Genomic DNA, 14979 nt, shown 5'->3' on the forward strand with positions numbered 1-14979 from the left:
TTATAGAAACTTACAAAATTATTAAGGGGTTGGACAGGCTAGATGCAGGAAGATTGTTCCCGATGTTGGGGAAGTCCAGGACAAGTGGTCACAGCTTAAGGATAAGGGGGAAATCCTTTAAAACCGAGATGAGGAGAACTTTTTTCAAACAGAGAGTGGTGAATCTCTGGAACTCTCTGCCACAGAGGGTAGTCGAGGCCAGTCCATTGGCTATATTTAAGAGGGAGTTAGATGTGGCCCTTGTGGCTAAGGGGATCAGAGGGTATGGAGAGAAGGCAGGTACGGGATACTGAGTTGGATGATCAGCCATGATCATATTGAATGGCGGTGCAGGTTCGAAGGGCCGAATGGCCTACTCCTGCACCTAATTTCTATGTTTCTATGTTTCTAATTGCCTTTTTATTGTTCTTCACCACACGGCCTCTAGATGATCTTGCCAACGTTTTATCCTTCTCACAGCTGTAATTAAAAGCATTGCAACTGTTCACTTTTATACCACACGCCTGATCTGTAAACCTTGTTACCACAACTTTGAGTTGCCATTCCATCGCTTGTTTCTGCAACGTCTCTGTGATCACTACAATATCATCCATTTGAACCCTTTTTTCCACTTTTCTAACTCCCTATTATCAGCTTGCAGTTCTTCTTGATGGACCCAAAAAACTGGAGTAACTCAGCGGGACAGGCAGTATCTTCCGTAGAGAAGGAATGGGTGACGTTTCGGGTCGTGACCCTTCTTCAGACGGTGAAATGCCACCTTGATGTCAAGGGCAGTTATTCTCACTTCACCTGGAGATCAGGGTTTTTAATCCATGGTTTGGAACCAAGGCTGTGATGAGGTTCAAGAGTGGATTGACTAATTTGTGGTCTGTCAGTGCAAGTGGCCAGTAATGTAGCTCTCGACTGACCCCATCACTGCCAACTGATACCGCACTCCCCCCCCCCCAAACTCCCCCCCACCTAGCTCGGAACGTTTTGATTGGTGCCATCATTAGATGTTGGAACCTGGGCCCCACCATTCTGTCATTTATGGATAGATGCGGCAACCTCCTTAGCCGTTAATTCCACTATTGCTATTAATTTCTTGGACCTTCCCTTCCCTGCATGTGACCCGTTGGACAACCCTAAATGCTTGCACTTGACCCTGGATATACTTCTCTCAGCTGCGATCTGTGGTCTTCAAGGTCGAATAACTTAAACTGAGTGCAGCTAATGCTTTTTAAAATGAGAGTGGTGCTCTGGATGACAGCATATAACCCAGGATGAGTTGAGTAAAACGATCGCTTTCAGCGCTTGTGGGCGCAGCTTTTGGAATATGATGAGCTATTTTATCTTTCGTTCTTCCTTTATCAAGAGGACATTTTCTTGTTGCTTTCTACCATGTGCCTGTGAACAATTTATCTTCCTGAAGTTAGATTGATGCTTAGAAGGAATGAGCTAAATGTGTTTGTCCTGGACCAGGCAGGGTAAACACAAGCCCATGTGGCCAAGTTTAAGCAGGAGGTAGGATAAAAGACCAGCCTGGCCTCCTCACGGTTTGGTGACATTCCCAGTAATCCTCACAGCATTGGAAGCAATTACAAAAATCAGCTGAATGTACTCAGAAGAGGTTTAATGGTCAAATTGTGCCTGACCAAACTTCTAAAGGCTGCGGTGGATCACAGAGTTTAAGACAGGATGCATATATGGACCAACAACAAAGCTAATGATAGATACTATATCAATAAGTAGCCTGAATGTGTACGAAGGAACTGCAGATGCTGGTTCAAACCGAAGATAGACACAAAGTGCTGGAGTAACTCAGCGGGTCAGGCAGCATCTCTGAAGTGAAGGAATGGGTGATATTTCGGGTCGAGACCCTTTGTCAGACAGACATCTTCAGACAATAGACAATAGGTGCAGGGGTAGGCCATTCGGCCCTTCGAGTCAGCACCGCTGATCATACACAATCAGTACCTCTTTCCTGCCTTCTCCCCATATCGCCTAACTCCACTATCTTTAAGAGCTGTATTTAACTCTCTCTTGAAAGCATCCAGAGAAATGGCCTCCACACACACACACACACGCACGCACACACGCACACACACACACACACACACACACACACACACACACACACACACACACACACACACACACACACACACACACACACACACACACACACACACACACACACACACACACACACACACACACACACACAGCAAAGGCGGGGGCCAGGGAAAGTGGGGGAGCCCTGTGTGAAATTCACACCCGCGATGAACAGGAAGGTAAAAGATGGCTGCACAGTGTACGGTAATCCTTTAGAGAGCGCGGAGGCGGGGCGGGGGGAGAGAGAGAGAGGGGGGGGGGGGGGGGGGGGGGGGGGGGAAAAAAAGGGGGGGAGAAGGAGTTGAGACACTTTTAAGAAGACAGACAACTTAGAATCAAGTTTAGTGGGCATTTAACATTACCAGTCGGTTTGCCTGGGTTCAGAAAACACCAATGAGCCAATTAGAAGGAGATTGCCTACGGCTGCCCTCGACTGCCTAGCGACCCCACTCCACTGCACTATGAGTTCAAAAGAACCATGCCGACCAAATTTACTGGCGGAAACATTTTCAACATGCTGAAAAATTTTCCTCGACCAAACTGAGACCACGGGTATGCGGGAACTTCCCTCGAGCATGAAGGAGAGTTCCAGTGACCTCCTAGGACCACGTGTCGACCATGCTGCGAGTTTGAGTCGAGGGCAAACTCTTCTAAACTCACAAATTAGGTCACCGCAGTGGGACAGCCCCGTTACCCCTAATTCTTAAACTATGGCCCCTGGTTCTGGATTCTCCCAACACCGGGAACATGTTTCCTGCCTCTAGCGGGTCCAATCCCTTAATAATTTTATATAATCCAGCCTGAAGAAGGGTCCCTTATAATCCAGTCTGAAGAAGGGCCTCGGCCCGAAACATCACCCATTCCTTCTCTCCAGAGATGCTGCCCATCCCGCTGAGTTACTCCAGCACTTTGTGTCTATCTTCAGTAAGTAGCCCCTTTGCTTCTGAGCCCCTTATACAGAATGGGTGAAATCTAATACATAATTTTCACATCTGGATACTTGGCAGCAACAAAATCTTTTGCGTACTTGAAATTAAAATCTATTACTGGGGGTGCTGCTTCATAATATATCTTAAATAAACAGTACCCTGGTCCACATAAACCTTATTATAGTCTTCACTGACTCACATTTTCAATTCCTCCCATACGACAATGTCCTCTCCTATTTGCACCGTTTGGCCATCATTGTAACATTGCAATGACATTGCACCTTGTAAAGTGGTTTGTTGGCTATTGCACGTTTGGAATGTATTGAAAAATATCATGAAGCATTTTTTTCTATTGTTGCTGTATGTACAGGTGAATATCCTCTTGCGTAAATTTGGTGCGTGTGCAGATGTGGTGAAGATGGTGCTATTTAGAGCATGCTGCACACCACTCTACACTGCGCACCTGTGGTCGAACTATGGAACGACAAGTTTGCAGAGACTAAAGGTGGCATATAACGATGCCACTGCTAAGGAAACCTAGATGATGTAGTGCTAGTAACATGTTTGTGGCTGCAGGAGTCAGTACTTTAGAAGCTATCCTAAGAAATCACATGTATAAATTCATTTGCAGGATAAATGACTCTAAAAATGTAATTATTGTGGCCTTGTCAAACATAAGGGCTAGCACTACACGCTACGAATCCCAGCTGTGGAGACACTGGCATCTTTGTCTCGTTGTAGGACATTGATCATCTTTTAATCTGGATTTTTAACTCATGTATTGTGTTTTAAAATATATATAATTTATGATGCTTTTATAAGTGATATACTAAGATTGTATATGTACATTATGATATTTAATATGCAATGCATTTTTATGTAATGTTGCCTCTTGTCTGGACCTCGAGTCCATAATGAAGTTTATTATTATTTATTATTATTATTCTATTCTTCCCAAAGCACCCAAGCACCTCCGTTTTCAGGGACCGTTTCTTCCCAGCTGTTATCAGGCAACCGAATCAGTGCTGAGTGCAGTGCTGCTCAAACTGGAGCAGTGCTGAACTACTATCTACCTCATTGGTGACCCACGGACTATCCTTGATCGGACTTTGTTGGCTTTACCTTGCACTAAACGTTATTCCCTTATACACTGTAATGGCTCGAATGTAGTGGTGTATTGTCTTTCCGCTGACTCGAGAGCATGCTAGCTTTCCACTGTAACTCGGTACACATGATTATAAAGTAATCTGAACTGAACATTGTTGATGCCATACATTGTTGTTGCTTAACTCTGGGAGGATGTACCGCAGCATGAAGAGCGGGGCAACCAGGTTCTGCAACAGCTTCATCCCCCAGGCCATAAGATTACTGAACAATCAAAAAAACCGAGGCTAGAACTTTTTAAATATCGTCACTTTTTAAAAACTTTTTTATATATATTTATTTTACAGAACCATGCGCTTGAGGCATTTTTACGGACGCACCTAGAACTTTTAACTATTACTTGATTTTGGAGAATAAAATGCAACGAAATTTCGTTCAAGGTGCACTGTGTCTAGGTGTATATCTGAATGACAATAAAGTTTTCATCATTCATTCATTCATTCGTTCATTCGTTCATTCATTCATACATTCAATCAATCATTCATTCATTCATTCATTCATTCATTCATTCATTCATTCATACTTCCTCTACGACAACTTACACTGGAAACATGGGCATCATCTAGCATTTTGTTGATTTGCTCACCATTCTCAAGCCCAACCCCAAACTATACCCTTAGCATGTTAGGAGCAAGAATCTCCAGCTATCGTTTCCTTCTTTGTGCAAGGTGCTGGCCAACTCCAATGTCAACTGGCATGGACAATAACTTGGCACACATGGAGCACTTTCTTAAACTGAGCCCATGCTGACCATCGTACCATCAGTTAAATTGTCAGCGTTTCCCTTCTTCTCACTTTATCTCTGAGCTTCATTGAAAAGACCAACCTGGGTTTCCTGTTGCCTTTAAAGCCGTAAATCCCTGCATTGAGAATTGCAGCTTTTTTTTTACTGTTATGACTGCAGGGAACAAAATTTCGTTCAAACCTTTGTGTGTTTGAATGACAATAAAGGCATTCTAATTCTAATGTTTGCACGTTCCGACACAACGCGGTTCTAGGGAGACGAGTTCTGTTGCTGGTTTTCCGAATTTTCCAGCCAAACCTCTACAGACCTTCCACTGAAACGATGGTAAATAATTGAGAGAGCCTCTTCATTATGCTCCGACCACTTTTGTTGATCACGCTAAGGTAGCAAATGAAGATTATGCTGATGAAATGCAGAGGAGTTTACATGGATAGGACAGGTTTGGAGGGATATGGACCAAACACGGGCAGGTGGGTCAAGTGCAGCTGGGACACGTTGGCCGGTGTGGGCAAGTTGGGTCGAATGGCCTATTTCCACACTGTATCACTCTAGGAAGCTCCAGTGTTGGTATCCTACTGATGCCTACTGATGCATTGTAATACTGTGCTCCCCCAGTATCGCCCCCCCTCCCTTGTGTTTTCCATCCTGAACATACGTTTGTATTGACACAAATGGCTAAAATGACTGATCATTTGATATCAGCAATGAATTGTGCTAAAGGATGCATCACTAAATTGCCTTAACAAGGGGGCAACTGAAACTCTAACTTGTTCCCTTCAAACACGACTCCCCTGTCGGGGAAAACAAGTCATGTAGACATGCTTCAAACAGAGTTCAAACAATGTTTAGATTTCCACAACCTGCAATGTTTTTCTTTTATGTTACCCTTAATATACGAGGACACGCTGGTCAAATACGCTCTGTATTTGACTGCAGGGAGTCCCCATATATTAAGGGTAACATGAAAGAAAAAACAGTGTGGGAAGGAACTACAGATGCTGGTTTAAACCAAAGATAGACACAAAATGCCGGAGTAACTCAGTGGGACAGGCAACATCTCTGGTGAGAAGGAATGGGTGACGTTTCATACTGAAGAAATGTCACCCGTTCCTTCTATAAAAGAAAAACTGCAGGTTGTGGAAATCTGAAATAAGGACCAAGCATGCTGGTGGAATGTCATTATTAATCTACAGTGTTTCCTATGCTTTTCTCTCCAGAGGTGCTGCTTAACCCAGTGTGCATTTCCAGAATTATCTCTAATAAATTCACGTAAAGGATAATGCTGTCTCACCCAATTGTAAAAACAATTATTTGCGAAATGAATAGAATTTTTACAAAGTGTCTCACAGCAATGGGCAGCACAGAGGCACAGTGGTATAGCTACTGCCTTACAGCGCCAGAGGCCTGGGTTTGATTCTGACTACGGGTGCTTTGCTGTATGGAGTTTGTACGTTCTCCTTGTGACCTGTATGGATTTTCTCTGAGATCTTCGGATACCTCCCCACACGCAAGTCGTACAGATTTGAAGGTTAATTGGCTTGCTGTAAATGTAAAACTTGTCCCTAGTGTGTGTAGGATAGTGTTAATATGTGGGGAATTACAGCACGGAAACGGTGCGGACCTCAAGTCCGTGGAACAAAGGGCCCACCTGTTCATACCATAACCCTCCATCCCTGTCATCCATATGCCTATCCAATTTATTTTTAAATACCAAATAAACCCACTGGAAGCTCATCTGGTAAAGAAGTTTCCCCCTCATGTTACCACGTCCCTTAATTCTGAAATCATGGCCTCTTGAAGCAGGCAGCTTGTCCAATCAACTTGTCAACCCTCTCATCATTTTAAAGGATCTTTTACTGGCTCCAGAGAATAAAGGAAAGAACCTTTCTCTGTAACGGTTGAAACCCAGGCAACATTCTAGTTAATCTCCTCTGAAATTTTGAGTGGGCGAGTACACCATACTCCAGATTTGCAAATGCCTACAATTTTAACATTACATCCCAGTTCTTACTCAATGCTCTGATTTATAAAGCAGCTACCAAAAGATCTATATGAGATTCCATCAAGGAACCACGGTTATACAGATCATTCTTCAATCCCTACCATTTACCATGTAATGGGGGGGTTAATGTGTGGGGATCGCTGGTCGGTGCGGACTCGGTGGGCTGAAGGGTCTGTTTTTGCTCTGTATCTCTAAAATGAAATAAACTAATGATCTGGAGTGCAATACAGGCAGGCAGAGGAACTTTCAACTGAAATTGGATCTTTTACTGGTGAAGGAAAGATTAATGAAAGAGTGTCTTTTTTGAAATGCAGCTGAACAGAAATATTTACCAAGAAGCAGTTGGACAAATTGCTCCATCAACTAAATTGGCTCAGCTCTGCCGGTCAAGAGAATCTTTAAGGCAGAAATAGACAATTTATTGATTAGAACAGGTGATGGGGAAAAGGAAGGAGAATGGGATTAGGAGGCAGAGATCAGCTATGGTTGAATGGCGAAGTGGACTCGATGGGCCGAATGGCCTAATTCTACTCTGATAACTTGTGACTTTGTGAACTTGTGACTATGTGAGTTTTGAGTCATGAGAGTATCAATGGTACATATTCTCAAATTCTCCTTGGCGGTGGGAATCCATGGCCCTTGACTACTCAAAGTGAAGAAGAAGCTCTCAAGGAGGCATTGAGAATCTTGACTCAGAAACGCACAGGAGTAGGAAGTACATCAACTCCCAAAGTACTCACTCATCCCCGTCAAATGCCTATTGCCCCAACTATGGCAAGGCACTTGCATTGATCCTACATTCATCTCACCAGTCTCCTCTGCCCCATGCTCAATCCCAAGGGACTGCTGGAGGAGGATATTAAAATATGAAATCCAATTCCCCCAAGGTAAGTTAACAAAGAAATCTAAATAAATATTATCATTTATAACTCTGTACAAGTTACTTGGGAAGTTTATTCTCCAGGTGGATCTTTCTGAATTATGTTGGACAAAGCTGGATTATCAACATGCACTTTGATACCGGCCAGTTAACTCTTCCCAATCACATTTCCCATCATAGATCAGAATGTGCATCATTGCCACATAGATAGACACAAAAAGCTGGTGTAACTCAACGGGTCAGCCCACATCTCTGGAGAAAAGGAGTAGGTGACATTTCGGGTCGAGATCCTTCTTTAGCCTTGACCCGAAACATCACCCATTCCTTCTCTCTAGAGATGCTGTCTGACCCAGAGTTACTCCAGCTTTTTGTGTCTATCTTCGGTTTAAATCAACATCTGCAGTTCCTTCCTACATACATCTTTGCGACATAGTGCAGTCTCATCGCCATTTTGTTGTCACTCGATTAATTTCGTTACAATGTTATTCCTAACTAAGTAATTACAGAAAAATAAGTTGATGCAAAAAGAAAAAAAAGAAAATGGCAAGTAAAAACTTGTCTTTCTTTCTTAAAATTAAAGAGAATTGTGAGGTGCCTCAGGGATCTGTGTTGGGTCCACTGTTGTTTGTCATGTACATCAATGATCTGGATGATATTGTGGTAAATTGGATTAGTAAGTATGCAGATGATACTAAGATAGGTGGTGTTGTGGATAATGAAGTCGATTTCTAAAGTCTACAGAGAGATTTAGGCTATTTGGAAGAATGGGCTGAAAGATGGCAGATGGAGTTTAATGCTGATAAGTGTGAGGTGTTACATCTTGGCAGGACAAATCAAAATAGGACATACATGGTAAATGGTAGCGAATTGAGGAATGCAGTTGAACAGAGGGATCTAGGAATAACTGTGCACAGCTCCCTGAAGGTGGAATCTCATGTAGATAGGGTGGTAAAGAAAGCTTTTGGTGTGCTGGCCTTTATAAATCAGAGCATTGCGTATAGAAGCTGGGATGTAATGTTAAAATTGTACAAGGCATTGGTGAGACCAAATCTGGAGTATGGTGTACAATTTTGGTCGCCCAATTATAGGAAGGATGTCAACAAAATAGAGAGAGTACAGAGGAGATTTACTAGAATGTTGCCTGGGTTTCAGCAATTAAGTTACAGAGATAAGTTGAATAAGTTAGGTCTTTATTCTTTGGAGCGCAGAAGGTTAAGGGTGAACTTGATAGAGGTCTTTAAAATGATGAGAGCGATACAGTTGACGTGGATAAGCTTTTCCCTTTGAGAATAGGGAAGATTCAAACAAGAGGACATGACTTCAGAATGAAGGGACAGAAGTTTAGGGGTAACATGAGGGGGAACTTCTTTACTCAGAGAGTGGTAGCGGCGTGGAATGAGCTTCCAGTGGAAGTGGTGGAGGCAGGTTCATTTTTATCATTTAAAAATAAATTGGGTAGTTATATGGATGGGAAAGGAATGGAGGGTTATGGTATGAGTGCAGGTAGAAGGGACTAGGGGGAAATGATTGTTCGGCACGGACTTGTAGGGCCGAGATGGCCTGTTTCCGTGCTGTAATTGTTATATGGTTATATGGTTATGGTCATAATTGTATATAAACAATATTACAAATATCATGGAAATATAAAAATCACAGAAAGCAAGATAGATCTATGGGATTAAGTAAAGACAACATCATTTAGGAGTAAATCAAATGCTAATAAGATTTTATTTTAAAATGGCTCTATTTAATCTAGTAATGGGCTCCAAATTATGATTATATACCTTTATTACATGTTGATACGATTTTAAGATAATGGGTATGCAGGAAAATAAACAAGTGTGATGGAATGGATGATTGCACTGTCACAAGATGTTCACTGACTTTCTTCCAGATCATGCAGTACCCGAAGGAGGAATGTGCCCTGCAAATTAGACCTTTAACTGCCTTCAGCAATCACCTGACAAGCAGGGTTGAGAAATATTGCCACGTCTGGAGGATTGGAAGACTGATGTTCGGTCACACTGGCGTGTGAAGTACCCAACCCTCTCCAGCTCATCATCGGGAGCACAGCTGCGGGTCTGTACACAAGAGCGCCATAGCTGAGGGGAACCTGGAGCTGTCTCAACGTCCAGCAGTCTTCCCTTCATCCGACTTCTCTCTCCAAACAAGCTCCCCCCCACCGTCACATCAACTAGGTTACGAGCGCTTAAAATAAACCTGAGATGAGATGATAAAAATGTAGCTCGGAAAAATGGAAAATATCTTCATGCTTGGGTAATTAAAGATGGTATTTGAAAAATAAAAACCATTGGTTCAGAATTGCAAAGTGTTTGAAATACTGATTGCAGAGATACATTCTAGCCTTCTGTTTTCTCCTTTGCACCCATCAATACATTTATTATCCATTTTTTCTTGCAAGATCATAAATGCCCATTTAATGGCATCTTTATTTTTAATTGACATTGAAAAAAATCACTACATAGGGTGAAACCAACTCTCTGTTCCATTTTGCAATATGTAACCACTGGCCTCTAGTGTTTCGACTTTGTTTACTCGATGGTGGATGTATCAGCATTAGCACACACAGACTGCTGATTTATACACAGGGTTCCCGTTCAAATCTATCATTCTTTCAGCCTACTCTACACCCTGGGGGTGGAAACCGTAAACAGCTGACCAACACATATTTTGGGAATGTTATAAACTATCTGTAATTTAATATCAATTAATTAATTAATTACTTTTGTGATTGATTTATAGCCTAATAAATTAATTCATCAATCGAAATCGATCAATTAATTCATTCATTGATTACAATTAATTCATTAATTGATTAGTTCATTAATTAACTGTCACTGTAACACATAAACTACTTGTACTTTAGATTTGCACAAGGATCATGCAAGGTGGTCTCAAATTATATTTGGTTGCCATCTTAAAGTCTTCTACCGACCCGATCCCAGGGTTCACACAGTATAATATTGCTGCTGCACAACTACCGATTTTCAATGCTGTTATATATCTGATATAGTATAGAGAAATATTAAATGCCAATGCAAATAATTCGCACAGCACAATCCTGCTAGCAGTGTGTTAGTCAGCCTGTCATCAACCCTCCCCCTTCTGTCAAAAAGTTGATTTTCCACTGGGAGCTCATTCATCTGCCACCACTCAAAAGTCAAGTCAACTTCTGTCCCTTAATTCTGAAGTCATGTCCTCTTGTTTGAATCTTCCCTATTCTCAAAGTGGCTTGTCCAATGCTCTGCACATTCATGCAAAAAGACCTCTATCACTTAACCTTCTGCGCTCCAAGAGCCCTAAATCCACCTATCCTGTACTAGTCCCAGGCAACATTCTAGTAAATACCAACACCTTCCTAAAGGGAAAAATTGTACACCACTCCAGATTCCTGCCTTGTATATTTTAACATTACACCTTCATAATGCTCTGATTTAACCATCCATTACTTTCTCCTTTGCTCCAACGAGATATGAACGGTTAGCAGTTTCCCAAACCTACCACCTTGTTGATTTGTCCTCCTTGGAAGCATATCCCAGGCCATAAATCTTTTTCCCAAATGGCTCTCAACTTTGAACCTTCATTATCCATCTTCCCCAAAGTGTGATGGCCAGAATTAGATGAGATACTCAACTTACACTCTAACCAGATCTGTAAAAACAACTTCCCTGATGCTGATTTGCACCGAAGATAAGACATAAAATGCTGGAGTAACTCGGTGGTTCAGGCAGCATCTCTGGATAGAATGAATGGGTGACATTTTGGGTTGAGACCCTTCTTCAGACAGTTGTGCATCTCAAAGTATAAATTTCTCTGACCAACACCAATGTTTTCAAGAAATGCTAAATGTGCTGATCATAACGTCATGTCACAGGAGCAGTATTAGGCCATTCGGCCCATCAAATCTACTCCGCCATTCAATCATGGCTGATTTATCTCTTAATAATATCTCTCACTAATCAAGAATCTATCTATCTCTGCCTTAAAAATATCCATTAGCTTGGCCTCCACAGTCTTCTGCGGCAAATAATCCTACAGAGTCACCACCCTCTGACTAAAGAAATTCCTCCTCATCTCCTTCCTAAAGGAACGTCCTTTAATTCTGAGGCTATGACCTCTGGTCCTAGACTCTCCCACTAGTGGAAAAATCCTCTCCACATCTACTCTATCCAAGCCTTAACATCATATATTAAGCCATCATATATTAAGCCAAAGATCCCATTATCTCAGCAGTCGCCATTATGTTCCGTGAAATAGGAGAGAGATTAAAAACCAGGTTTCTCACTCTTTGATGCTATCCAGCAGGAACACGACATAGTTAGGTTTCCTGCTGTTTGTCACTATCCATTAGAGGAGTGGTAGCAGTCTGAAATGTCCCTGGATTCCCATTCCTTATTCGCTATCCAGCAACTCAATGGTGTATGAACGAACTTCAGATGCTGGTTTAAACTGAAGATATACACAAGAAGCTGGAGTAACTCAGCGGGAAAGAAGGAATGGGTGATGTTTCGAGTCGTGACTGAAGAAGGGTCTCGACCCGAAACATCATCCATTCCTTTTCCCCAGAGATGCTGCCTGTCCCGCTGAGTTACTCCAGCTTTTTGTGTCTAACTCATGTAAATGACTTCTGCTGAAAAATGCGCAAGTGAACAATAGAAAGAGTGTGGGACCAGCTGTGATTCCCTCTCCCAGCAAACATCCTGCTGAAACAGAACACCAAGCCTCATGTGTAAATAGCAGTCACTTGGGAGGCCATTGAATCGCTTCTGGGCCAAGCAAGGCGAGAAGAAAATAAGCCCCAAAGGTTGCAGGAACAATAAATTTGAACTTCAAGCTGCAGAAGCCATTTATACTACCAATTCAATACAATTAATAAAAAAAGATTTATATTGAGAACATTATATGATAAACATCACCAGGAACATTCAAGCGTGCATTATGAAAAGTGATGATAGACACAAAATGCTGGAGTAACCCAGCGGGACAGGCAGCATCTCTGGAGAGAATGAATGGGTGATGTTTCAGGTCGAGACCCTTCTTCAGATTATTAAACACATATATTATTATACATATATTAAATATGTATTTTAATTGGTGCAATTTTATGGAAACAAATGACTTACATCTGTGGAAAGATTGATTTTCATTCTGCCCACGCGTGGCCCTTCGGCCTGCTGCTGTACATGTCTGGTCTTTGAGTAGGGTGGTGACCTATTCACTAGGAGCAAAGGAAAAGTGGAAGTTATCTTATGTCTTTGGCACGAGAACCTACAGTATCCTCAACTGCCTTATAGGAGTACACCAGACAAAATTTGCACTAAATCACAGAAGGAGATCTGAACAGATTGTGTCAAGAGGATTCTCTGGTGTACAGTAGAGAGCATATTGACTGGATGCATCACATATTGACTGGTTCTGCAACTTGAACGAGGAAGACTGTACAAAGTGGCGAACACTGCTACTGATCTCCACACCATCTGAGTCACTGCGTCATAAAGACAGCCAGCATCATCAGAGACTCACACCAGCCTGGCCACACGCTGATTAGATCCCTGCCATTGGGAAGAAGATACAGGAGCCTGAAAACTGTAACAACCAGGTTGGGGAACAGCTTCTTCCCTACAGCCATCAGGCTATTAAACACTACAACCTCCAATAAGCTCTGAACTGCGGATTAATATTGTTATTATTGCACTATTGATGTTTTTTTTAAATGTGTGCTTTTGTGTATATATAATACGGGACACAGGACACGCGCTGAGGGCTGATCATCCTGCAGCGGGCCGCCCTTGTGGAGGGTGTATAATGTTAAAAGGCCGAAACATCCAGTGACGCAAGGGTATGCTACTGATCATGTGAACTGTGCCCAACTGTCCTGAAGGTTACCCAGGCCAAGATATACGTATCCCCCCCCCCCCCCCCCCCCCCCGCCCTCCACCGATGTTGAGCGTCTACCACTCTCAACAATCAACGAATGTCGTGAAATGCTCCCCACCTATTGGCACAAGGGACTTCTTAACATCTTGTCCTGTGTATTTGATTCTATACATATATGTGTGTGTGTGTGTATGTGTATACAATGCATTCAGAAAGTATTCGGACCCCTTCACTTTCCCCACATTTTGTTTTGTTACAGCCTGAATACTTACGTAAATGTAATATTTCCGTCATTTCTTTTTAATTACTTTGCAAAAATTTCTAAACTTTTTTATTATTCTGTGTAGATTGATGATAAAAAATGTAATCCATTTTAGAATGAGGCTGTAACGTAACAAAATGTGGAAAAAGTGAAGGGGTCTGAATACTTTCTGAATATAATGTATGTGTGTATATATATATATGTATGTATATGTGAGTATGTGTGTATATACACACACAATGAACTTTTTTCTTATTCATTATATTGGTTATAGTGTACTATCTTTACATTTGCTGTTGTGTTGCTGTAAGTAAGAGTTTCATTGTTCTATCTGGGAGGTATGGTAATAAAACACTCTTGACTAACACAAGCATGGTCAATTACTCAGGTTTCAAGGAGAGACAAAGAAGGGGAGTGGAGAACTAAATAAGTTGAAACAGAAAATTCCAGGGTTAGGCACCTCAAAGTACTGGAAGCAATGAAAATTGGAGATCGGCATAAAATCTAGAAACACTAGATCTCTGATGCCGCTGTTAGAGGATGAGGGGGTGACACGGGAGAACTTTAATAGCAAGGCATTTATTTACATCTGGGGTACCAAGGTAGGGCAGTGGGCAAGGGTTTGAACAAAGTTCAGGTGTCAGAAAATACTTGAGACTTAAGAGGATGCAAAGTCAGAGGCAAGCCAGAGGTGGATTTGACCAGTCTTAGGCAAGGAAGATATGGGATGAGGGTTCGTTTTAATTTAGTTTAGATATAGTTTAGTTCGACTGGGCTTGTATTTACTGAAATTTAGAAGGATGAGAGGGCATCTTATAGAAACATATAAAATTCTGAAGGGATTGGACAGGCTAGATGCAGGAAAATGTTCCCGATGTTGGGGGAGTCCAGAACAAGGGGGTCACAGTTTAAGAGTAAGGGGTAGGCCAATTAGGACTGAGATGAGGAGAAACTTTTTCATCCAGAGAGTTGTGAATCTGTGAAATTCTCTGCCACAGAAGGCAG

At 42.0% G+C, this 14979-nt stretch overlaps 1 protein-coding gene across 1 annotated transcript in view; it reads right to left on the reverse strand.

The window, feature by feature from the left end:
• si:ch211-130h14.4 (uncharacterized) overlaps positions 1–14979 on the reverse strand; it is a 118186-nt gene that overhangs the window by 49259 nt on the left and 53948 nt on the right. Inside the window, exon 7 of the mRNA XM_055639991.1 lies at positions 12959–13053. Coding sequence (XP_055495966.1) covers positions 12959–13053 — 95 coding nt within the window. The remainder of the gene's footprint in view (positions 1–12958; positions 13054–14979) is intronic.

This window comes from Leucoraja erinacea, chromosome 8, assembly GCF_028641065.1.
Source record: "Leucoraja erinacea ecotype New England chromosome 8, Leri_hhj_1, whole genome shotgun sequence".
NCBI lineage: Eukaryota > Metazoa > Chordata > Chondrichthyes > Rajiformes > Rajidae > Leucoraja > Leucoraja erinaceus.